The sequence below is a fragment of the Rhinoraja longicauda genome, chromosome 22 (assembly GCF_053455715.1).
Source record: "Rhinoraja longicauda isolate Sanriku21f chromosome 22, sRhiLon1.1, whole genome shotgun sequence".
In the NCBI taxonomy this organism is placed as follows: Eukaryota; Metazoa; Chordata; class Chondrichthyes; order Rajiformes; family Arhynchobatidae; genus Rhinoraja; species Rhinoraja longicauda.
Genome location: NC_135974.1, coordinates 9,485,197 through 9,512,137, shown reverse-complemented (window position 1 = coordinate 9,512,137; position 26,941 = coordinate 9,485,197). Strand labels below are relative to the sequence as shown.

The 26,941-nt window shown below is 46.1% G+C and overlaps 1 protein-coding gene across 2 annotated transcripts in view; it reads right to left on the bottom strand.

Annotated features, from left to right (window-relative positions):
• lama5 (laminin, alpha 5) overlaps window positions 1-26,941 on the bottom strand; it is a 277,790-nt gene that overhangs the window by 133,149 nt on the left and 117,700 nt on the right. For both annotated transcript variants that reach the window (XR_013548716.1, XM_078418700.1), the window contains exons 7-14: window positions 20,240-20,355; window positions 15,194-15,312; window positions 14,085-14,175; window positions 13,859-13,993; window positions 9,423-9,482; window positions 8,549-8,689; window positions 3,379-3,516; window positions 491-625 (exon numbers count right to left, since the gene is read on the bottom strand). Coding sequence is in view for 1 of the 2 variants with exons in the window: in XM_078418700.1 (XP_078274826.1) it covers window positions 491-625; window positions 3,379-3,516; window positions 8,549-8,689; window positions 9,423-9,482; window positions 13,859-13,993; window positions 14,085-14,175; window positions 15,194-15,312; window positions 20,240-20,355 (935 nt within the window). In the remaining variant the exon portion in view is untranslated. The remainder of the gene's footprint in view (window positions 1-490; window positions 626-3,378; window positions 3,517-8,548; window positions 8,690-9,422; window positions 9,483-13,858; window positions 13,994-14,084; window positions 14,176-15,193; window positions 15,313-20,239; window positions 20,356-26,941) is intronic.

Here is a 26,941-nt window from a genome sequence, read left to right as displayed (position 1 = left end):
TACACTCCCTGTACGTCCAGAATTTCTGGCAGCTCTGAGGAATCAGCTTTCCCTTCCGACTCGCCCCTTGCCTTTAGCTTAGTTAGAGATACGGCGCGGAAACAGGCCATTCAGCCCACCGAGTCTGCACCGACCAGCAATTTCCGCACATTAACAATTAACTGGGGACAATATACAATTTTCGCTTACACCAGACAATTAACCTACTTAGCTGCTCGTCTTTGAAGTGTGGGAGGAAACCGAAGATCTCAGAGTAAACCCACGCGCTCACGGGGAGAACGTGCAAAATCCGTACAGACGGCCCCCTTCGTCTGGAGTGAACCCGGGTCTCGGGCGCTGCATGCGCTGCAAGGCAGCAACTCTACCGCTGCGCCACCATGCTGCCCTAAACTCCATAAACAATCCAAAACACCTCCAATAACCACTCCATAAACGGTCTGGGCTGCTTCTTAAGGTCTATAGAACTCTTTGCCAAAAAGCAGTGTCTTACCATGGCAATGTGGGTAGGAATGAAAGCCGACAGCACACTGGTCACAGCGGACTCCATCAAATTCCGTCTTGCACTGACATCGCCCAGATTGATCGCAAACCTCCGGCAGGCTGCCAGCAAAGCTGCAGCTACACACTGCAAGAGGAGCAACAAGATATCAGTCGCATTTCAAAAGCCTTTCCCTTTGGGAGTTGACATCCAGTATTCATTTTATCTATTTTCCAGCTGGCATTGATAGCCTGGGAAATTCATACAACATGACTGTATTTCAGACTTAAAACTCACAGCCTCCACAAGTAGAAACATAGAAACATTGAAAATAGGCGCAGGAGTAGGCCGTTCGGTCCCTCGAGCCAGCACCGCCATTCAATATGATCATGGCTGATCATCCAAAATCAGTACCCCGTTCCGGCTTTTTCCCCATATCCCTTGATTCCCTTAGCCCTAAGAGTTAAATTTAACTTCCTCTTGAAAACATCCAGCGAATTGGCCTCCACTGTCTTCTGTGGCAGAGAATTCCACAGATTCACAACTCTCTGGTTGAATAAGGTTTTCCTCGTCTCAGTCTTAAATGGCCTACCCTTTATTCTTAAACCGTGACCCCTGGCTCTAGACTCCCCCAACTTCTGGACCATTTTCCTGCATCTACCCTGTCCAATCCTCTAAGAATTTTATATGTTTCTATAAGATCCCCTCTCATCCTTCTAAATTCCAGCGAATACAAGCCCAGTCGACCCATTAAAACTGATAACTTGAAGTAACTTTAACCTGATCTTTCCAGATAAATACATGTTGATAAGGATGATTAAAAAAAACTGATATTAAAGGAGAAGTCTTGAATTTCTAAAACATCTTGCCACTTCTAAACTTGGGATAGTCTTTGCACACAATTAAATAGTTTGAGCTGCAGTTTACAGTTCATATGTTATAGAAGAATGAGGCCATTCGGCCCATCGACTCTACTCTGCCATTGAATCATGGCTGATCTGTCTTCCCCTCTCAACCCTATTCTCCCACCTTCTCCCCATAACCCTTGACACCTTTACTAATCTTTATATGTTTTATAAGGATACAGAACTGCTAGAAAACGTATCATGTATCTGTACACGGTAAATGGATTGATTGTAATCATATATTGTCTTTCTGCTGACTGGATAGCAAGCTTTTCACTGTACCTCGATACATGTGACAATAAACTTAACTAAACTATTCATTTCTAATATTATGCAAATGCATGGGAGATTGAATCAACACCAGAAAACTGTTCACGGATCCTCCCAAATTGCCAGTACCTTAAAGAGAATTAATTAAGAAAGTAAGTCTTTCTATTTAATAACAATAGAAATTGAGTAAATGTGAACATGGCCTGTTATTGATCCAGGAAACACAAGAAGGCACAGAACATAATTCCAAGCTGAGAGTCCCCACTTTTAAAGGTCAAGGTACCTTTTCAATCCTATGAACACAGCTTCATTTAGAGTCCTGGTTTTAGGACTGGGATTAATATTGCAAGCAAACAATAAACTGCTGGAAGAACACACCAGGTCATGTGGCCTCTCGACAGCCTGGTCCAGCTTCTCAACCAGAAATACTGGCCATTCCTCCACCTCCACAGATAACTCGCTGAGTTATTCCAGCAGTTTATTTTTTTGGTCCCGACTCCAGCCTCCGCAGATACAAGGAACTGCAGATGCTGGAAACTGAAGCAAACACAAAGTGCTGGAGGATCTCAGCGGGTCAAGCAGCATCTGTGGAGCTAATAGACAGGGGACATTTCGTGTCAGGACCCAATCTTCAGTCAAGGTCTGAAGTAGGATCCCGACCGGAAACATCACCTGTCCATTACACAAGGTCATACGTGATAGTAGAATTAGGCCATTCGGCCCATGAATTCTACTCCGCAATTCAATCATGGCTGATCTATCTCTCCCTCCTAACCCCATTCACCTGTCTTCTCCCCAGAACCCCTGACACCCACACTAATCAGAATTACCTCCACAGATGTTACCTGACCTGTTGAGTTCCTCTAGCATCAGCAATCTCATGTGTCTCCATTAATAATGCAGTTTTCCTTGGAGCTCCAAAAGATACCAAAGGCCTTTTATAAAGGTAAATCCACTCTAACATTTCATCCTTAACAACTCCTGATTAGTAAAAACAAAAATCACTCAACGCAAATTTTGATCTGAAAATATTTTATACGGCTTCGATAATGTTTGCATGGCTACTCTAGATGAACTGAAAATTATAATTTCCTGATGGTTGGTAATCAATATTATTTATTTTTAATTTTGTTTTCCACCAGCATTCCGAATATTAACACAAAATGTGTAGGAAGGAACTTCAGAGATGCTGGTGTTCACCGAAGATGGACACAAAATGCTGGAGTAACTCAGCGGGACAGGCAGCACCTCTGGAGAGATGGAACGGGTGACGTTTCGGGTCGAGACCCTTCTTCAGACTGACGTTTCTGGTCAAGACCCTTCCACGGACACAAAATGTTGGAGTAACTCTGTGGGTCAGGCAGCATCTCTAGAGAGAATGGATAGGTGACCATGTTTTAACCAGGACTCACGACAACAGCACCGTTTGCAACTCATGGACTCACACCTGCTTCGATCTCTAGCCTGAGTCCAGCAATCTGCCTATCAGGGAACACCCTCACCTGTCGTCATTTGTCCTGTCCCCTGCAATCTGCCTGGCCGGCTGAGTTACTCCAGCACTTTGTACCTACCTTTGTGCCTAAATCAGCACCTGCAGTTCCTTGTTCTTCCAAACATTCGTATTCTGCATTCACATCTTTGAAGGAAAAAATCTGAGAACCCGTGTGCTTCTGACATTTTTCTACCGGTGCAGAATTCTTTTGTCGAAGTGGGAGCACAACTTACGCTGGCAGAGGGGGTAGTTGAAGTAGCCGTTGGCACACTGGTCGCAGTAGAAACCTTCAAATCCCTGCCGACAGAAACACTGCCCTGTCTCCAGCTCACAGCTCTCATCAGTAACACCAGGGCCAGAACAGCGACAGGCTACAAGTGCAAATGAAGAACCGTTCAGAAGACATGGGTTAACTCAAACTGTCAGCAAACAAAGCCACCTAAACATCTTCATAGTAATAGTTAAAAATAAAAAAAATAGACTCTCCTAGTCTCTTGCCCAGAGTAGAGGAATCAAGAACCAGAGGATAGGTTTAAGCTGAGGAGGGAAACATTTAATGGGAACCCGAGGGTAACTTTTTCACACAAAGGGTGGTGGGTGTATGGAACGAGCTGCCAGAGGAGGTAGTTGAGGCAGGGACTATCGCCATGTTTAAGAAACATTTAGACAGGTACATGGATAGGACAGGTTTAGAGGGATATGGGCCAAACACAGGCAGGTGGGGCTAGTATAGATGGAACATGTTGGTCGGCGTGGGCAAGTTGGGCTGAAGGGCCTGTTTCCACTTTGTAGAACTCTGTGAGAATTCAATAGTCCACTGACCAAGCCATCTTCCTGGTGATCAATTGTTGGTGATCAGGACTAGATACTACCCCCACGATGCAATTTGGTGCACGGATACATTTTCCAATCCTTCCATGGCTTTGCCCCTCCCTATTTCTAACACTCTTGTAACAAAATCTCTGCCTCACCCCGGTCACTCCCTGTGGTATAGAAGTGTTAAAGCACACACCTCCAGATTCAGGGGCAGTTTCTTCCCAGCTGTTAACCATTCTATCAACAACTAGAGAGTGGTCCTGAGCTTCTATCCACCTAATTGGAGACCCTTGGAATATCTTTAATCAGACTTTACTAGACTTTATCTTGCACTAAATGTTATTCCCTTTATCAATGTACCTGTGCAAAACTCATTTATTATTTATTAGTTTTTATTGGTTTTTATTGATATTGATACTTGTTGTGTTGGTTCCTATGTTTGTGTGATTGTCTTTGAAAGATTTGCACTGTCGCACTGTTTCAGATGTAGCACTTCTAATTTCGTTGTACTGTTCGTACAATGACAATAAAGGCATATTATTATTATTATTATTATTATTATTATTATGGCTCAATTATAATCATGTATTGTCTTTCTGCTGATTGGTTAGCATGCAAGAAAAGCTTATCACTCACTGTACCTCGGTACATGTGACAATAAACTAAACTAATTTTAAAACTTTGAGGTTTGGGCTCCTGTGCATCCTGTACTGGTGGCTATTGTGGGGGCCAAGCTCTGGAAATCCCAATCGCGTCCTCTCCAACATTCCATCCTCCATTAACAGACCTGACAGCAGGACTTAAAATTGCAATAGGTTCGACCTTCTTCGTTTTTTCCCAGGATGGAGATGTCAAGCCTCTGGGGCACAGCTTTACGGTCAGGAGGAAGGTTTAAACGACATGTACGGGGTATATGCTATGTATTTTTACACCTGGGGCGGGACGGTGGTGTAGCAATAGAGTCGTTGCCTTACAGCGCCAGAGACCCGGGTTCGATCCCGACTACGGGAGCTCGTCTGTACGGAGTTTGTCATTCTGCCCGTGACCCGCGTGGGTTTTCTCCGAGATCTTTGATTTCCTCCCACACCCCAAAGACGTACAGGTTTGTAGGTTAATTGGCTTGGTGTAAATGTAAAACTGTCCCCGGTGTGTGTAGGGTAGTGTTAATGTGCGATGATCGCTGGTCGGTGCGGAGTTGGTGGGCCGAAGAGCCTGTTTCTGCGGTGTGCCTTAAACTAAAGTGAACGTGGAGTGGTGGGCATCTGGAACATGATTCTAAAGAAGACGATGGAAGCAAATGCCATATTGGTGTTTAAGAGGCTTTTAGATAACACGTGGATAGGGGAATAGTAGGATATGGAGCATGGCAGGCAGAGATTAGTTTAACTGCATCATGCACAGCACCGACATTGTGGCCTGAAGAGCCTATTCTTACGTCATACTGTTCTGTTCTATTAAACCTTACAAACCCATCTCAAAACGGAAGCACTGCCGACCATCCCACGCACCTCCATTACAAATACTGCGCAATATTCCCCGGGACCAATCACCACATTAAAATGGTAAGGCGGCACATCAATCCAGGTGATCTGCCCATCCGAGTCCTTCACTGTTTTCCGGGCGGACAGAACGGAAGAATCCGGGAAATCCATGGGCGGAGGAGTCTGCTTCTTGACCAATAATAACTGGTGTAATCCTGGGAATATTAAGACGCTTTCTCGTTCCTGCTCGCCGGACCTGGAACATCTAACTATCTTATGCCGACCATTCTACCTACCCCGGGAGTTCAGCTCGGTGATCATCACAGCCGTCTATATCCCACCGCATGCGGACACCGACGTGGCACTGTCCACCCTACATGATGTGTTGTGTCAACACCAAAACAAGAACCCTGATGCGGCTGTGCTGGTGGCTGGAGACTTCAATAGGGGAAATCTCAAAAAGGTCATGCCCAACTTCTACCAACACATCACGTGTGTCACCAGGGGGGAAAGAACTTTGGACCACTGCTACACGCCATTCAGGAAAGGCTACAAGGCCGTTTCTCTCCCTCCTTTTGGGAAATCTGACCACGCTGCCATTTTCCTGCTGCCGGAGTATAAGCAACGGATAGTACGGGAAGCGACAGTGACGAGGGACGTAAAGCGGTGGGCTGACCATTCAGAGGCCATGCTGCAGGATGCACTGAGCGAAGTCGACTGGAACATGTTCCAAGCAAGTTCCAGAGACGTAAATGAGTTTGCGGAAGCGGTTACGGACTTCATTGCCACAATAGCCGATACCATCATCCCCACGGTAAGGGTCAGTATCTTCCCTAACCAAAAACCCTGGGTGGACAGGTCTATTCGCGTGGCCTTGAATGCTCGCACCGCCGCTTACAACTCCGGCCTGGCATCCGGCAATATGGACGACTACAAGGGAGAGTCCTACCGACTGCGAAGGGCAGTGAAGGATGCAAAAAAGAGGTACCGGGACAAGATGGAGTCACAGATGGAGCAACAGGACACCAGGCGCCTTTGGCAGGGGCTACAGACTATAACTAGCTACAGGTCCAGCACCCCCTCAACCGGAAGTGCCGGCTCCTCCTTAGCTGATGACCTGAACTCTTTTTACGCACGGTTTGAGACGGGTAACACCACCAGCTCGGCGTCTAAAAACAGCACCGAAGGGGCGCTGGCTAGCGAGGCTGGAGGGGGATCCACCGCCGGGGATGTGCACACATTCTCGGTGTCCGAGCATGAGGTGAGGTGGGCTCTGACGCGTGTGAACACGAGGAAAGCTGGAGGCCCAGATGGTATATCTGGGCGAGTACTAAAGTCTTGTGCTACTCAGCTTGCTCCAGTGCTCACCACAATATTCAACCTCTCCTTGGCAAAGTCCGTGGTCCCTGCATGCTTCAAAAGATCCATCATTGTACCGGTGCCAAAGAATGCCTCTCCAGCGTGTTTAAATGACTACCGACCGGTGGCCCTCACCTCGGTTGTCATGAAATGCTTTGAGAGGCTAGTCAAGAAGCACATCTGCGCCCTCCTTCCTCGCAACATGGACCCACTACAGTTCGTATACTGTCCGAACAGGTCCACGGATGATGCGGTCTCCCAGGTTCTACACACCGCTCTCTCTCATCTGGACAGCCAGGGGGGCTATGTGAGGATGCTGTTCATTGACTTTAGTTCAGCATTCAACACAATAGTCCCCAGCAGACTGGTTGAGAAGCTGCTGGAACTGGGGCTTAGCACCCCTCTGTGTGCTTGGGTCCTGGACTTTCTCACTGCCAGGCCCCAAGTGGTCAGGATGGGGGAACACACATCTAGCTCCCTCACCCTGAACATAGGATCCCCCCAGGGCTGCGTCCTTAGCCCCCTACTGTACTCCCTGTACACACATGACTGTGGGGCCAGGTTCAGCTCAAACTCCATCATCAAGTTTGCTGATGACACTGTGGTGGTGGGCCGGATCTCCAACAACGATGAGAAGGCCTACCGGGAGGAGGTGGCTGATCTGGCACTCTGGTGTCAGGACAATAGCCTCCTCTTGAATGTCACTAAAACAAAGGAGCTGATTGTGGACTTCAGAAGGGCTAAACATCCAAGGACGTACACGTCACTGGAGATAAATGGGTCTATTGTGGATAGGGTGAGCAGTTTCAAATACTTGGGAGTCCGCATCGCAGAGGATCTGACGTGGTCAACGCACATTGCCGCACTGGTGGGTAAGGCTAAGCAGCGCCTTTACCACCTTAGACAACTGAGGAAATTCAGAGTGTCGCTGAGGATCCTTCATTGCTTCTACTCTGGGGCTGTAGAGAGCATCCTGTCCGGCAACATTACAGTCTGGTTTGGGAACAGCTCTGCCCAGGACAGGATGGCCCTGCAGAGAGTAGTGCGTTCGGCAGAACGCACCATGGGAACTACACTCGTCACCCTGCAGGACCTATACATCAGGAGGTGCAGATCCAGAGCAAGCAAGATCATGAGGGACCCCTGCCACCCCAGTAACGGACTGTTCCAGATGCTACGATCAGGCAAACGCCTCCGCTGTCACGCTGTGAAAACGGAGAGGATGAGATGGAACTTCTTCCCACAGGCCATCAGGACTGTCAACTTTTATAACCCCAGAGACTAAATTTTTGTCGACACTTTTTGTGCTATGTTTAGTAACTTATTAACTTTATTTATATGCTGTAACTGTAATTCTTTTTGTGCACAACCCGCAGGCATTGCCACTTTCATTTCACTGCACATCGAGTATGTGTATGTGACAAATAAATTTGACTTGACTTGACTTGGTAATGTCAATACGAAAGTTGGATGAAGCAACTTGGCTTTGTGTTTGGGCAAGAAAAGCTTCACATTCTGGGCCTCCCTCCCTCTCCATCCACCCTCCCACAATTACAGTGGCATAGACAGCAGTGTGATGTTACCATCAGTAGGGCAGGGCAGTGAAGGTGGGAATCATGTTCATAAGTGATAGGAGCAGAATTAGGCCATTCGACCCATCAAGTCTAGTCCACAATTCAATCATGGCTGATCTATCTTTCCCTCTCAACCCCATCAGAATCCTCCTCCGGCTGCAAGGTTAACTTACGCTGGCAGCTGGCTCCAAAGTGTCGAGACACACACTGATCGCAGAAGCGGCCTGCGAAGTTTGGCTTGCAGCTGCACGTCCCTGTTTGCAGGTCTGGCTGGCAGTCGTTGTTCAGGGTTCCCACTGCACTGCAGTCACAGTCTATGGAACAGAGACATGGACAATAAACATTTACTACCAGTTAATTATTAGGGGTGGCATGGTGGTGCTGCTGCCTAACATTCTTACTTATTAGGCTACCATTAAAGCTGGAACTGTTGAGTTCTCTGTTCTCTCAACGCCGTAGTTTGGGATTGGAGAACAAAAGCAGTCCAAAAATAAGGGTCCTTGACCCATAACGTTGCCTGTCCGTTTCCTCTATAAATGCTACCTGACCACTGAGTTCCACCAGCACTTTGTGCTGTGCTCAAGATTCTAGCATCTGCAGTCTCTTGTGTCTCAAAAAGAAAATCAATCGGGATTCCTGTTCTTGTTAATGGTTTAATAAGCTCGGGTATAAGGTGATAGAGATTACAGGGAGAAGGCAGGAGAATAGGGATGAGAGGGGAAGACAGATCTGCCTTGATTGGATGGAGGTGCAGACTTAATGGGCCGAATGGTCTAATTTTGTTCCATCGTGTAATGGTCTACAAGCCTGTCAACATGTACATCATGAAATACAGCCATGTTTGGCGTTTCAGTCCTCATTGCTTAGGTTAATGTTACAACCTCATCTACTTGGAGCAGAGAGAAGCTGAGAGAAGGTCTTTGTGCCATTTTATCTTCTTTAACAAGCTCAGAGTCAAGTTGTGACCCAGCTCCTATAAACACAGTCGAAGCTGCAATCAAAACAAGCACTGAAGACATTTTACATGACCGAGGTCCAGTGACTTACTTATTATTTCTCCCACGTGAATTAAGGCTCCCGTGGATTGCGTGGGATTGACTGGCAAAGCTGTTGAACAAACACATAGTGAGTAGGACACAATCGTTTAATATACCAGTCGTCATCTGGTCAGAATACAGCCTAAATCGCGTCTCTCTGTTTACATGGGATTAGTAGGACCGAAGGATCGTCTGTAGTTTTTCCCGCTTGTAATAAGTTGCTTCTCTTACAAAAAGCCCATTCTCAACTTGACATGTAACCAAAGCTTCGAGCCTATGTGGATTGAAGATGATGAAACAAATGAAGAGGGGAAAAAAAGGCCCAGTACACAAAGTGCTGGAATAACTCAGCGGATCAGGCAGCATCTGTGGAGGACATGAATAGGTGATGTTTTGGGTCAGAATCCATGTTCTCCACAAATGCTGACTGACCCACTGAGTTTAGCGTTTAGCGATACAGTGCGGAAATAAGCATGTTGGCCCACTGAATCGGCAATCCCCGTGCACTAGCACTATCCAACACACTAGGGTTTTTACAATCTTTACCAAAGCAAATTAACCTACAAACCTGTGCGTCTTTGGAGTGTGGGAGGAAACCGGAGCACCCAGAAAAAACCCACAGGGTCACGGGGAGAATGTACAAACTGCATACAGACAGCACCCATAGTCAGGAACGAACCCGGGTCTCTGGCGCTCTAAGGCAGCAACTCTACCACTGCGCCACCATGTACTCCAGCACTTTACATGCTATGCAAGTTTCCAGCATCTGCAGTTCCTTTTGCCTCTGAATCAAATGCACACTTCTGTTTACATTCAAGTATCTGGCTGCAAATTAGTATTTACTGAGGTTCAAGATATTCACCTGCCTGAATCCTTGGCTTGGCTAGATGCATGGAAATAAGGTCAATAGGGGCTAGATTTTATTTGAAACCATCATGGATGTGTGTGGAAATAAACAAGTATCATAAAGGTGTGCCATGTAGCTATACTTCTGCAGCACTTGTTCACGTGCAACTTGACAGCACATATATATTTACCGTCATAGAGTGAAACAGTGTGGAAACAGGCCCTTCGGCCCAACTCACCCACACTGGCCAACAATGTCCCAGCTACACTCGTCCCATTTGCCTGTGCTTGGTCCATATCCCTTCAAACCTGTCCTATCCATGTACCTGTCTAACTGTTTCTTAAACGATGGGATAGTCCTGGCCTCAACTACCTCCACTGGCAGCTTGTTCCATACAAGACCCTTAACAGCATTGTTTTGCAAAGGGACCTTTGGGTCTAAGACCATTACTCCCTGAAAGTGTCAACAGAAGTAGATAGAGTGGTAATGAAGGATACTTGCCTTCATTGGTCGGGGCATTGGACGTAAGAGTCAGAAACTCACGATGCAGCTTTATACAAGAAGGTAGACACAAAATGCTGGAGTCACTCAGTGGATCAGGCAGCATCTCGGGAGAGAAGGAATGGGTGACGTTTCGGGAGACCCGAAACGTCACCCATTCCTTCTCTCCCGAGATGCTGCCTGACCTGCTGAGTAACTCCAGCATTTTGTGCCTACCTTCAATTTTAACCTTCGAAACCTGAAACATCACCCATTCCTTCTCTCCCGAGATGCTGCCTGACCGGCTGAGTAACTCCAGCATTTTGTGTCTACCTTCGATTTTAACCAGCATCTGCAGTTTTCTTCCTGCAGCTTTATACAACTTTGATTCGGCCGTGTGTGGAGTATTTCGTGCAGATTTGGTTTCAGTTTCGTGCAGCACCGTTACAGGAAGGATGCGGAGACTTTGGGAAGGGTGGAGAGGATGTTTACCAGAATGATGCCTTGATTTGGGGATATATTGGCTGCAGGGAGAGGCTGGACAGCCTTCGATTGTTTGCTCTGGAACGCCGGTGGTTGTGGGGAGATCTGAGAGAAGTATATCAAATCATATGAGGCATAGATGGGGCAGCATTCAGAACCTTTTTTTCCCCAGGGTGGAAACGTCAAAGTCTGCAGGTCATAGTTTTAAGATCATGGAGGGAAAGAGTAAATGAGATGTGCAGGGAGAGTTGTTTTGTTTTTACACAATGCATGGATGGGTGGTGGAGGCAGATACGATAGTGGCGTCTAAGAGGCTTTTAGGTAAGCCCAGGCATATGCAAGGAATGGAGGGATATGGATCACTTGCAGGCAGAGGAGATTAGTTTAACTTGCAAGATGTTTAGCACTGACATTGTGGGCCGATGTCATTCCGTACTATTCCATGTTCTAGGTCTTGCCACGTGTATTGTTGGGTTGCTTTTTTCCCCCCGAGGGGTTGCGAACGAAATTGAACATTGTGCGGTTAAACACGGGATTATCGTGGAATTTGTTTAAATGTGTGGTTGGTGGTTTGGGGATATTCCACAGGGTGCTACGACTTCCATGCTGTATGATTCTATGGGAACTAAAAATTAGTGCGGTAAAATAGGACTAGTGTTGGTAAGTAAAACAGGCAACATGGGCCTGTTTCTGTGGGAAAGTATAATTAACAGCCTTACACCTAATTCCCTCAAAACGATATTCCCTTATCATGTTCCTATACACCGTAAATGGATCGGATGTAATCATGTATTGTCTTTCTGCTGACTGGTTGGCACGCGGCAAAAGCTTTTCACTGTACCTCGGTACACGTGACAATAAACTACAATTAAACTGGATAATTCCTTGTTGTGTTGACCCGCCTCCTTTATTCACAATGCATATGGGATCTTGTTGTGTAGAATTTGGCTCGTGTCTTCATTAAGCTACATTAGTGAGCTAACATTGGAATACCTCATGCGAAGCGAAATGGAACGGCTTGCAATGGAGTGTGAAGAAGGGCCCTGACCCGAAATGTTGCCCTCCCCTTCCCTCCCCTCCTCCCGATGCTGCCCGACCCGTTGAGTTCCTCTAGCACTTTGTGTTTTGTTCAAGATTCCAGCATTTGCAGTCTCTTGTGCCTCCATTGAAGTGGGGGAAGCAGTGGGCTCTTAATTCTACCGGGCGACGCATTGCAAAGGGAATACGGAGATGCCTGCAGAAGTCATGTCAAACTAAGAGCAGCACAAGGTAGAGTTGTGGCACGGTAGCGCAGCGGTAGAGTTGCTGCTTTACAGCGAATGCAGCGCCGGAGACACAGGTTCGATCCTGACCACGGGTGCTGCACTGTAAGGAGTTTGTACGTTCTCCCCGTGACCTGCGTGGGTTTTCTCCGAGATCTTCGGTTTCCTCCCACACTCCAAAGACGTACAGGTATGTAGGTTAATTGGCTGGGTAAAATGTAAAAATTGTCCCTAGTGGGTGTAGGATAGTGTTAATGTACGGGGATCGCTGGGCGGCACGGACTTGGAGGGCCGAAAAGGCCTGTTTCCGGCTGTAGATATATGATATGATATATGAAGGTGGGAATGGAAGCCCAAAGTGAGATGGAAGGAAACTAACCAAACCAGGACGATCACAGCAAAGAACCTCCCCTGCTGGATTTTCACAACAAGCTTGTCTTACACCTTAGTCTAGGCTCCTGCGAGCTGCAGCCATGAATCCTTTAAAGAATGCCACACCTCATTAATTTCTCTCCACCAAAGAACTTTATCTTCAAAACAAAATGTGCAGAAAGGAACTGCAGATGCTGGTATATATCAAAGATAGACACAATGCGCTGGAGTAACTCAGCGAGTCAGGCAGCATCTCCGGTGGAGAAGGATGGGTGCTGTTTTGCGTCGGGACCCTTCAGACTGAAAGTAGAGGGGAGGGAACTGGATGTAGGAAATGGCCAGAACAAAGCTGGGCCGACAAAAAGTGGCCAAGGAAGGGTGGGGCCCATAAAGGCCCATTGTTGGGCTGGGGGAAAGGTGATAACGCAGGGATACAGAGATGCAGACAGTGGAACTAGTAGAATGACTAGGGCAGGGGAGGGGGGAGAGAGGGAATGCAGGGGTTACTTGAAATTAGAGAAATCAATATTCATACCGCTGGGTTGTAAGCTGTCCAAGCGAAATATGAGGTGCTATTCCTCCAATTTGCGCGTGGCTTCACTCTGACAGTGGAGGAGGCCCAGGATAGAAAGGTCATTGTGGGAATGGGAAGGGAAGTTAAAACGTTTGACATCCGGGAGATGATCTAGGGCCTAGGCCAAGGCGGACTGAGTGAAGGTGTTCAAAACGATCACCCAGTCTGTTTACCTTCAAAATACTTTGACTCAATTGAAGCCAATCACAGTAATTCATTGGAAGAACAAACAGTGCAGGAGTAACTCAGCGGGTCAGGCAGAAACTCTTGCGGTCAATCTCTAGATAGGACGTCACGTGCGCGCGTCCTCCACAAATGCTGCCTGGCCCGCTGAGTGTTGCAGCACATTATGCTCTACGTAAGATTCTCGCATCTGCAGATTCGTCCAAGTGCACTGGAAGAGCCAGCTGTGTGCGTGCTGTACTCACGGTGGCAACTGGGGAAGTCGTGATATCCCACAGCACAGTTGTCACAGTTCTCCCCAGCGTAGTTGTACTTGCAGTGGCACCGGCCTGTGTAATCCTCACAGGTAGCGTCCGTGAACTCGGAATTGCAATTGCAAGCTGAAACAACACGGTGCACATCAGTTCAGGTGCCCTTTTCCAAGTTACCACACGCAAGACCGCATCAGTAAATGAAATAGACAAAACCTACGGATGCAAGCATCCAAGGACTCCGCTGGCACATCGGGTGCCCGATAATATCCATCCACACACCGTTCACAGTTGACCCCGGCAGTGTTGTGCTGGAAGGTAACACAGGAAGTACGTTAACAGGTGGCACGGTGGCGTAAAAGGTAGAGCTTCTGCCTTACAGCGCCAGAGACCCGGGTACAATCCTGACTACGGGTGCTGTCTGTTCGGGGTTTGTACCTTCTCCCTGTGACCGCGTGGGTTTTCTCCGAGTTCTTCGGTTTCCCCCCACACTCCAAAAGACGTACAGGTTTGTAGGTTAATTGGCTTGGTGGATGTGTAAAATGTCCCCAGTGTGTGTAGGATAGGGTTAATGTGCGGGGATCGCTGGTCGGTGTGGAATTGGTGGGTCGAAGAGTCTGTTTCTGTGGTGTGTCTTAAACTAAACTAAAGTGAACGTGGAGTGGTGGGCACCTGGAACATGATTCTAAGGAAGGCAATGGAAGCAAATGCCATATTGGTGTTTAAGAGGCTTTTAGATAACATGTGGATAGGGGAATAGTAGGAGATGGACCTTTAACTCTGCATCATGCACAGCACCGACATTGTGGCCTGAAGAGCCTATTCTTACGTCATACTGTTCTGTTCTACTATCCGGTGCGGGCGGTGGGCCGAAGGGCCTGTTTCCACATTGTATCTCTAAATTAAACTACTATATGTTGCATGCATTTAATTCCAACGCAGTGCACACAATAGGTCAAAAGGTTAATTTCCCTAGTGCGTGGGAAACGAAACTGGGATAACATAGAACTAGGCATTTCACTCTACCTAGGTACACGTGACAATGACGTATCATTGAACAAGTGTAAGAGTGGTTGTTGGTCAGCACAGACTTGCTGGGCCAGTTTCCATGCTGTATCTCTAAACTAAACCAACACCAAGACCACAGTGCTACTCCATTGGGCTTCCATCCTATTTAATGTAAACGCCAATTGGTTCCGGCATCAAAGCCTCCAGCAAGTGATAAAACCTCAACGAAACAAACCTTGGTCCATCTCAGGTTGGAAGCTAAACTATAAAATCTTGATTGAAGCAATAAGATTAACAGGTTATATAAAACAAAGTATTTACCTGGCAATCGATACAGACACCACCTCCTTTATATCGACCCTGGTGATCCAAACTCTCTTGTTGCTGGTCGACCGCATGGTCGTATACACATTCAGATGCATGACCATGACAATTGCAGGCTGCCGGAAGAAAGTAGTCAGAGTTATAGAGTCATAAGGGGCGGAAACAGGCCCTTCAACCCAATTTGTCCATGTCGACCAAGTGCCCCATCTACATTCGTCCCATCTGCCTGTGTTAGACCCATTTCCCTCTAAACCTTCTTTTCCATGTACCTGCCCAAATGTCTTTTCAATGTTGTTATAGAACCTGCCTCAACTACCTCCTCTGGCAGCTTGTTCCATACACCCACCACCCACCGTTTGAAAAAGTTACCCTTAAATCTTTCCCCTCTCAGCTTCAACCCATGTCCCCCGGTTCTGTAATGTGAAGAATTATTTACTAAGACAGCATCTATAGAATGTGCAATATCTATGACCTTTGATAAGGTGCATGTCACGCGACTCTGGATCATAAATCACGAAGGCCTTCATTCATTCTGCACGGCACCAACCATTTTCTTTGGTCTCTCAGGTTATTGTTCGGTGTGTTGAGCACAAGAAACCCACTCACTACATCTGACGTCATATCCTCCTGGGCCATTCAGACAACAGCATGCAGGGACCTTGAGTATTATTTGCAGCGGCAGTAACATGTCACAGCTGTCAAGCCTTTATAAAACCAGCCCAGATTTTCGTTCCTTTGAAAGCAGTAAATCGCATTACTTATAAAAGTCTGCCGATCCACTCTGCCATTTTACCAGCCGAACAATGAAGTCGGAAATCCGCTGTGGTTAGGAGCGCAGTTCACTCTTTCTAGTTGTTGGGCTGCATTTGTGAAACTCAAACCAATAGTAAATGCCTTTTTTTGCAAAAGAAGCAATCTGGAACAGTTCTACCTTTCAACTCCTCTGGCTCCTCGCGGATCAAAGCCCACAAACTACTTGCTGGATATCAACTTTCACAATTATTAGTTAACTAGACTAAGTGGGCCCGTTGGGCCCAAACCTCTCCTGCATTGGTGCAGCACCCTGTCCTCCCCCCCTCCCCTCAACCCCCCGCCCCCTGTCCCCTCTCCCCCCTTCCCCCTCCCTCCACTCCCCCTCCTTTTAAACTTTAAAATGTGAATAACTTTAAAAATAAAAGACCAATTTCAATAAAACTACTTGCATTATCACTAAAGTGACAATGGTGAGTAAGGTGGGCCTAAAATTGTCGCGCTATCGTGTACCGTTTTGGCTGAAGTTCAGTCACAAACAAGACTGGTGACAGGTTGGGGAATGAGGAGTTTAAATGCTGCCAATGAGCTAAATAGGTTATTGATTCACTTCCTTGTGCCAGGTTAGGTCTACAGGTTGATAGTTTTGCATCAGTGGCACAGTGGTGGAGTTGCTGCCTCACAGCACCAGAGACCCAGGGTTGATCCTGACTATGGGTGCTGTTTGTGTGGAGTTTGTACATTCTCCCTGTGACCGTGTGGGTTTTCTTCAGGTGCTCCGGCTTCCTCCCACACTCCAAAGCTGTACAGGTTTGCAAGCAAATGAACCATCTTACTAACAACTAGAGAGCAAGTCCTGAACTACTATCTACCTCGTTGGAGACCCTCGGACAATCGTTGAATGGAATTTACTGGCTTTATCTTGCACCAAATATTATTATCATATATCATATATATACAGCCGGAAACAGGCCTTTTCGGCCCACCAAGTCCGTGCCACCCAGCGATCCCCGTACATTAACACTATCCTACACCCACTAGGGACAATTTTTACATTTACCCAGCCAATTAACCTACATACCTGTACGTCTTTGGAGTGTGGGAGGAAACCGAAGATCTCGGAGAAAACCCACGCAGGTCACGGGGAGAACGTACAAACTCCTTACAGTGCAGCACTCGTAGTCAGGATCGAACCTGAGTCTCCGGCGCTGCATTCTCTGTAAAGCAGCAACTCTACCGCTGCGCCACCGTGCCGCTGCTCGGTATTCTCTATTTCGTGTATCTGTACACTGTAGTTGGTTCAATTGTAATCATGCATTTTCTTTCCGCTGACTGGTTAGCATGCAACAAAAGCTTTTCACAATAAACTGAATAAATAAACAGATACATAAATAAATAAAATAAATGACAATAACCTAAACACAAACTCACAATAGAGGCAACAGTAACCTCTTCGCTGGTGGTCACATTGGAGTCTTCCAAAGGAACTGGAATGTGGCACTGCTATGGCAAACAGTATCCAATGGAAGAGGATTGAAACAAGGAATTTCTATAGATGGAGGGACTGGTGTGGAGGAGGGGAAGCTTGTGATCCTTGGTGGAGGTCAGGTAAGCCACATGATTATGGCAGGTAAAGGTATGGCCAGTGGGATTTAAATTGAAAGTGATGCTTTTCTTATTTGGTTGAGAATGGAACAATTTCACAGTTAAGGAGACCAATATCCTTAAGGCAGCTGAATAAAAGCAAATCTGGGCGGTGTCATACTTGGCCTTTCTGAGTTAGTATGCACCCAATGTGTGCTCAACATCATGAGAAGAGTATAGATCTCAAGATCTGAAGATGGGTCTCGACCCGAAACGTCACCCATTCCTTCTCTCCAGAGATGCTGCCTGGCCCGCTGAGTTACTCCTGCATTTTTTGTCCACCATAGATCTCAAGAGATCTTTAATGTGACATGATACTTGCTGCATCTTCGAAGGATGGTCAGATATAAACAGCAGAGGAAATGCAGAGTAAGGTCTACATGCAGTGTGATTCAGAAGCCGAGGGATTTGTACCCATTGCTCCTTTGTACACTGCACCCATTTATTGTTGGGATACAGACGGAGACATGAGGCACTGGTTTTCATGTCACCAAGAAAAATATCAATCATGCCTCTCTCCATTGTAAAGCAATTTAACACAAGACTGAATAAAGGTTTAAAATGATCATGATGAGAAGAACACAATAAATGAAAAAGCGCTGAAAATAAAATTCTGCATTTTAGTTTCACAGATAAGCACGCTGGATTTTGAAAGTTCTCCTCTAGGAACTATGTAACATTATTCAAATTTTCCAGAGTTCATTTTATGTAATAGTGCTGCCTAATCAATCTACTTAATTGAAAACATTTTAATAACTATTCTGTCCACTGTTCTATAAATTAATCTCCATTCAGGTTAATTACTGCTAACATTGACAGTAAATTACACAATTTCAACCAGGACACATTTGGAGTATTGTGTGCAGTTCTGGCACTCCATTGTAGGAAGGAAATGGAGGCTCTGGAAAGAGCGCAGAAGTGGGTTGACCAGAATTAATTTAGTTAAGTTTAGTTTAGTTTATTTAGTTTAGTTTAGTTCAGCTTAGTTTATTCTCATGTGTGTCGAGGTGCAGTGAAAAGCTTTTGTTGCGTGCTAACCAGTCAGCGGTTAGCAGGATCACAGGATATTTGCTACGTGGAGATATTGGACAGACTTGAATTGTTTCTCTAGAATGCCGGAACCTGATAGAAGTATATAAAATTCTGATCGGTAAATCAGACTGTCAGAACCTAATCTGCAGGATGGAAATATCCAACACCAGTCGGTAGTTTTAAGATGAGAGGGGCAAAGTTCAAAGTAGATGTGTGGGGAAAATTTAGTTTACAGAGAGGGCAGTGAGTGACTTTAGAGATACTGCGCGGAAACAGGCCCTTCCGCCCACCAAGTCCATGCCGACTCGCGATCACCCCATACACTAACACTATTCTACACACAAGGGACAATTTACAATTTTACTGAAGCCAATTAATCGGCAAACCTGCACGTCTTTGGAGCGTGGGAGGAAACCGGAACACCTGGAGAAAACCCTCACGGTCACGGGGAGAACGTACAAACTCCATACAGACAGCACCCATAGACAGGATCGAACCCGGTCTCCGGCGCTGCAAGGCAAAAACTCTACCTCTGCGCCACCGTGCTGCCCTCATTGCCTGGATCATGATGCTGTGGGTGGTGATTGAGGCAGATACGATAGGAGCATTCAAGAGACTTTTGGGTCAGCACATGGATATGCCGGGAATGGATGATGTGCAGGCAGTTAAAGGTTGGTCTTGGCAATATGTTCCGCATAAATATCATTGGTCAAAGGGCCTGTTCTTATGCCTGTTCCTGTGCTGTACTAATCTATGTTCCATGCTGAGGACACAATTAAAACTAACTCAGGAATAAATACAGCATTGACTGCTTTGTCATGGCTGTGATTTGTGCTGAGTAAACACCAGTACGAAAAGCAGAAGTAGGCCTTTGTATCAAAGTTGGACAGCAGTGCAAGTTTAATGCTGGGGCTGGACGTGATCAAAGGGAACGGTTTTGAACCACGACTGAACTCACTCATGGCAGCACAATACAGCAGAAAGGTAGCTCGCAGAGTGTATTACAGCACGAAAGTGGATAAAAGCCACAGATAATTCACAAAGCAAGGATCCATTAAGGGAATGGATTGTGGAAAATAAATTGTAAATTAAAAAACACACCTATAAAACCAAACTATGGGGTGCACATTTGTAAGTGGGAAACTGAGTAAACTAAAGTTAACTCTTCAATAGCCTCTGATCCAGTTAACACCTAGTGGGACAGCGGTAAGACATGGCATCATACCAGAGATAATTCATTGTCCTTTCTCTTCCAGGTGGCAGAGCCACTGCCGCACGGCGCCAGAAACCTAGATTCGATCCTGACCTCAGGTGCTGTCTGTGTGGAGTTTGCATGCTGTCACTGTGACTGCATGGGGCTCCTCCGGTTTCCTCCACATCCCAAAGACATGCGGATTTGTAGGTTAATTGGCCTCTGTAAATTGCTCCTCATGTGGAGGGAAAGTGGGATATCATCGAACCAGTGTGAACTGGTAATCGATGGTCGGCGCGGACTTGGTGGGCCGAAGGGCCTGTCTCCATGCTCCATCTCTCAACCAAGCATTCCCAATAGGTGAAGAAATATTCAATGTTGCAAATGTACATCTTGTGATACCAAAATGTTGTGAAAGTACCTACGTTCACACTTGTTTGCACTGTCTGGCGAAGCAGGTTTCCAGGGCAGTTGGTTGTATCCAGGGCAACACTGATCACATGACCCTCCACACGTGTTGTGTTGACAATCACACTGAAGCCTGTGAATGAGATAGAAATGACTGAACTACTTGCATACCAATTTTCTTCATTTTGTTAATCCCACCAGTCACCGCGCAATAACACAAAACCAAATAAAAAGACACAAAGTGCTGGAGTAACTCAGCGGGTTCAGGCAGCATCCCTGGAGAACGTGGGTAGGTGGCGTTTGGGGTCGGGACCCTTCTTCAGACCGATTGTAAGGGAAAGAAAGCTGGAAGAGAGGTGGTGTGTAGAAAAGATCTACAGATGTTGGTTTATACCGAAGATAGACACAAGTGCTGGAGTGACCCAGCGGGTCAAGCAGCATCACTGGAGAAAAAAGATGGGTGACGTTTCAGGTCGGGACCCTTCTTCAGACAGAAAGTAGGGGGAGAGAACTGTGGGTAAGAAAAGGCCAGAACAAAGCAAAGCTGGTAACAGACGGGACAGGCAGAAACCTGCACATGATCCAACCACAGCAACTCGGGAATTTAAATTATTCACGTTAATTTTGCGGGTCGCATGGTGGCGCAGCGGTCGAGTTGCTGCCTTACAGTGCTTGCAGCGCCAGAGACCCGGGATCCTAACCTTTTGGTTTATTGTTGAAACAAGGAATTGCAGATGCTGCTGAACAACCACATGCAGGTAACTCTGTAAGCCATCGCCCTAACTAGTGTGATGATCATCAGCAGCCAAGTAGAAAGCTGATCAGTTGCCCAGGCTGATAAGATCCATGGCTTTAGCTCAACAAACCTCAGCTTTGTAACGGTTGTGCTACAATACCACACTCTCTCTTTCCCATTGCACTGCCTATTGTACTTGAGTTTGGTTCGGTTGTATTTATGTATAGTATTACCTGATTTGATTGAATAGCATGCAAAACAAAGCTTTTCACTCTACCTCAGCACACGTGGGAATGGTAATAACCCTAAACCTTTGTGTTTATCCTTGGTATAAACCAGCATCTGCAGTTCCTTTCTACACATTGTGTGATAAGAGACTTGTGGCCTGTCGAGTCATATGTACCAAAAATGAACACTGAAATTCTTGCTTACAGCAGCACGATAGATTTTTAAACACGGTCTCAATAGATAACATCGGAAACAAAACAAAAAGTTCAATAAGTTTTTTAAAAACTCGATATCGCTCAAAACAAAATAAAAACCCAAAGTGCTGAGTGCAAGCAGAGACAGGAACTGAATGAGAAATAAAATGCATATTCAGCCAAAGCCTGTCGACAATAATTGACCGTTTGGCATTTTCTGTGGTGAATGAATAAATTGAAGATCTGAAGACAGATTTTATGAAGCAAGGCTCCAGGCACACAGCCCACGCAAGAATGCACGAATCCGGAGGTGAGCCAGCCAGATTTGTGCTGTTCCTAATTTTCCGTTGATTAATTTCCACCAGTCTTCACCCAGTTCTTTTATCTGCACACCTGTTAAACAAATGGCCCCGTTCCAAGTGAGTCATTTTATTCTTCAGATCGTTCGGTAATAAGCACGACTGCCAGGATGATAAATGGCAGCATCTGATTGAATACACAGCTGGCCTTCTGCTTTGTACAGTTGTGGCAGAGCAAAGACAGACTACAGTCAGAGAAATGACACTGTGTACAAACAGTATTTGGGTGGTGGACGCAACAATGGCGGAGTAACTCATGGGGGCGGGGCAGGCAGCATCTCTGGAGAGAAGGAATGGGTCGAGACCCTTCTTCAGACTAACGCCACGGGAAAGGGAAACGAGAGACATAGGCAATGATGTAGAAAGAGATATAGAACAAACGAGTGAAAGATATGTAAAATAGTAACAATGATAAAGGAAACAGGTCATTGTTAGCTGGAGTGAGATGAGAACGAAAAGCTGGTGTGACTTGGGTGGGGGAGGGATGGAGAGGGAGGGAATGCAGGGGTTACTTGAAGCTAGAGAAATCAATATTCATACCCCTGGGCTGTAAGCTGCCCAGCTTAGTTTAAACCGGCATGTGCAGTTCCTTCCTATGTATTTGGGTGGGAGTTGTGCTTCATTTTAGTTTCTCATCTGCAATGCAAGGGGAGGCTGTTTGGGCTTAACGTTTATGCTTAAAACATCTGCTTAGTATCAAAGGAGTTCTGTTTAGGATTGGTTTTCCTCAAGGTGATTAGCCTTTCATCTTTGATTTAGGAACAAATAAAGGTGCCAGCAGTAGCGTTTGAACAATATGTAAAACTCTGCCCCTTAAAGGCACGGTTCTTGGTGGGGGTGAACGGTTAGAAAGCCCAGCATCTGTTATTTGTCTCTCTGCTGTCACGCCCATCATCAAAACAATCCTGTGCACACTTACAGGAGCTGGGGATGAAGTAAAGAAACTGAAGAAATGGACAAAGCCAGGAGAAGTCCGCTTGACTCCTTACCTCGTCTCAGATCTATCCATCTCCCAATTAATGATCTCTACATTGAAAGGACCTTCAAGCCTTTCGTACATGGACAAACACTGGCTATATTGTCCAAGGCAGGCAGCTGAGAAGGGAAGATAGACACAAAATGCTGGAGTAACTCAGCAGGCCAGGCAGCATCTCTGGATGGGTGACGGAAGGAAGATGGAAGAACTAAGCTAGTTCCATTTTTACAGAGTATTCACCATCTACAGGTCTAAATACCAGTCATAGAGTCATAAAGTGGAGAAACAGGCCCTTCGGCCCAACTTGCCCACGCTGACCAATATGCCCCATCTACACTAGTACCAACTGCCTGTGCTTGGCCCAAATCCCTCTAAACCTATCCTATCCATGTACTTCTCCAAATGTGTCTTAAATGTTATGATAGTACCTGCCTCAACTACCTTCTGTGCCAGCTCGTTCCGTACACTCACCACCCTTTGTGTAAAAAATTACCACTCAAGCACCAATAAAATCTTTCCCCCTCACCTTAACCTATGTCCTCTGGTTCTTGATCCCCTTACTCTGGGCAAAAGACTGTGCATTTAACCTATCTATTCCTCTCATCATCTTGTACACCTCCATATGATCACCCCTCATCCTCCTGCCCTCCTAGTCCAAGAATAACGTCCTTGTCTGCTCAACCTCTCCCTATAGTTCAGGCCCTCAAGACTTGGCAACATCCTTGTAAATCTTCTCTGCACCCTTTCCAGCTTGACAATATCTTTCCAAAAACATGGAGACCAAAATTGAATGCAGTACTCTAAAGGGCCTGTCCCACTTAGGCGATTTTTAGGCGACTGCCGGCGACTGTCAAAGTCGTAGCAGATCGCCAAAATTTTCTTTTACCCTATGACAATCATATCATATCATATACATACAGCCGGAAACAGGCCTTTTTGGCCCACCAAGTCCGTGCCGCCCAGTGATCCCCGTACATTAACACTATCCTACACCCACTAGGGACAGTTTTTACATTTACCCAGCCAATTAACCTACATACCTGTACGTCTTTGGAGTGTGGGAGGAAACCGAAGATCTCGGAGAAAACCCACGCAGGTCACGGGGAGAACGTACAAACTCCTTACAGTGCAGCACCCGTAGTCAGGATCGAACCTGAGTCTCCGGCGCTGCATTCGCTGTAAAGCAGCAACTCTACCGCTGCGCTACCGTGCCGCCCAGTGACCACGACAATGCCGAGTCAGGTCGAGATTATACCGACTTCGGAAACATCGCGAAATTCCCACGCTTATCACTGCTTCTCCGGCGTCCTAACTTCCGCTGAAATCACTGACAAGTCGGTAATTACTTGAGAGTTTTGAAATGTAACATCTTGTCCGGGTTACTTGAAAACCAAGCTTCACGGTAACAAGGCATAAACTGGATTGATTGGGAAAATCAGGTTGGTTCTGGACCCCAAGAAAGAGAGTTTGTAGAGTGCCTCCGAGATGGATTCTTAGAGCAGCTTGTAATGGAGCCTACCAGAGAAAAGACAATTCTGGATTTAGTGTTGTCCAATGAACCAGATTTGATAAAGAGAACTCGAGGTAAAGGAACCGCTTGGAGGTAGTGATCATAATATGATTAGTTTGAGAAGGAGAAGGTTAAATCGGAAGTGTCAGTGTTGCAGTTGAACAAAGGCATGAGAGAGGAGCTGGCCAAGGTAGACTGGAAAGGGATCCTAGCAATGGCAGGAATTTCTGGGCATAATCCGGAAGACGCAGGATCATTTCATTCCAAAAAGGAAGAAAGATTCTAAGGGGAGTAGGAGGCAACCGTGGCTGACAAGGGAAGTTAGGGATGGAATAAAACTAAAAGAAAAGATGTATAACACAGCAAATAGTAGCCAGAAGCCAGAGGATTGGGAAACTTTCATAGGACAACAGAAGGTAACAAAACGGGCAATACGGGCTGAAAATATGAAGTACGAGGGGAAGCTGGCCAAGAATATAAAGAAGGACAGTAAAAACTTCTTTAGGTATGTTAAGAGAAAAAGAGTAGCAAAGTCAAATGTGGGTCCCTTGAAAGCAGACACGGGTGAAATTATTATGGGTAACAAAGAAATGGTAGAAGAGTTGCACAGGTACTTCGGATCTGTCTTCACTAAGGAAGACACAAACAATCTCCCAGATATACTGGAGGACAGAGGATCTAGGGGGGTAGAGGAACTGAAAGAAATTTTCATTAGGCGAGAAATAGTATTGGGTAGACTAATGGGACTGAAGGATGATAAATCTCCTGGGCCTGATGGTCTGCATCCCAGGGTCCTCAGGGAGGTGGCTCGAGAAATAGTGGACGCATTGGTGATCATTTTCCAATGTTCAATAGATTCAGGATCAGTTCCTGTAGATTGGAGGATAGCTAATGTTATCCCACTTTTCAAGAAAGGAGCGAGAGAGAAAACGGAGAATTGCAGACCAGTTAGCCTGACTTCGGTGGTGGGAAAGATGCTGGAGTCAATTATTAAAGAGGTAATAACGGTGCATTTGGATAGCAGTAAAAGGATAAGTCCAAGTCAGCATGGATTTATGAAAGGGAAATCATGCTTGACTAATCTTCTGGAATTTTTTGAGGACGTGACAAGTAAAATGGATGAAGGGGAGCCAGTGGATGCAGTGTATCTAGACTTTCTGAAAGCCTTTGATAAGGTCCCGCACGGGAGATTGGTGACTAAAACTAAAGCACATGGTATTGGGGGTAGGGTGTTGACATGGATAGAAAATTGGTTGGCAAAGAGTAGAAGTAAACGGGTCCTTGTCAGAATGGCAGGCAGTGGCGAGTGGAGTGCCGCAAGGCTCGGTGTTGGGGCCGCAACTGTTTACCATATATATTAATGATTTGGAAGAGGGAATTAGAAGCAACACTAGCAGGTTTGCGGATGACACAAAGCTGGGTGGCAGTGTAAACTGTGAAGAGGATGTTAGGAGGTTGCAGGGTGACCTGGACAGGTTGAGTGAGTGGGCAGATGCATGGCAGATGCAGTACAATATAGATAAATGTGAGGTTGATCCAAGTTTGATTCAATCATTGAATTATTCACTGGAACACACAATGGTTCTTCCAGTTTCCATGGGCTAGTGATTCTGACCAGAGACTTCCTGATCACCCGATGGGTGGAGCAGCGGTAGAGTTGATGCCTTACAGCGCATGCATCGTCGGAGACCCGGGTTCGATCCCGACCACGGGTGCTGTCTGTACAGAGTTTGTACGTTCTCCCTGTGACCGCGTGGGTTTTCTCAGAGATCTTCGGTTTCCTCCCATACTCCAGACGTGCAGGTTTGTAGGTTAATTGGCTTGATATAAGTGTAAATGATCCCTAGTGTGTGTAGGGTAGTGTTAATGCGCGGGGATCGCTGGTCGGCGCGGACTCAGTGGAGCCCGTTCCACGCTGTATCTCTAAACTAAACTAAATTTTCACTGCTGTGGAGAGTCTGTTTGTTCCAATCAACTTACAAACTAAAAACTTGGCAGTTGCTGGAATAAATAGAACCATGAGCAGAATAGGGAGGATAAAGATAACAACGATAGCATTGAGAGATATCCGGTTTGTAGAACTTTGAATAATAATGCTGCTTTAAAGTTAAAGACCGCATCATAAATCCAGCACCACACCAATTAACTGGAGGGACCTTGTGCCCTGCAGTCAATATAGACCACGTTCCTCAATATTTGGCTCACAGACTTTCGTGCAAATATGCAGGAGTGTTCAATTTACAGCAAATTCAGGAAGATAAAGTCACGAGACGATAGGTAATCTGAACAAAACTAATATTGGTTTCTGCCCTCAATGTGCATCACAGAACAAGGTTTAGTTTGGTTTGGCTTCTCCTGCTGGTTGATATGCACTCTCAATCATTTCCCTCCACTATTCTGCTCAAATTACTTTCGTTTAGTTTGGAGATGCAGTGTGGAACCAGGCCCTTCAGCCCATTGAGTCTGCACTGACCAGCGATCAGGCGTGCAGCGTAGGTTTACTAGGTTAATTCCCGGAATGGCGGGACTGTCATATGTTGAAAGACTGGAGCGACTAGGCTTGTATACACTGGAATTTAGAAGGATGGGAGGGGATCTTATCGATACGTATAAGATTATTAAGGGGTTGGACACATTAGAGGCAGGAAACATGTTCCCAATGTTGGGGGAGTCCAGAACCAGGGGCCACAGTTTAAGAATAAGGGGTAGGCCATTT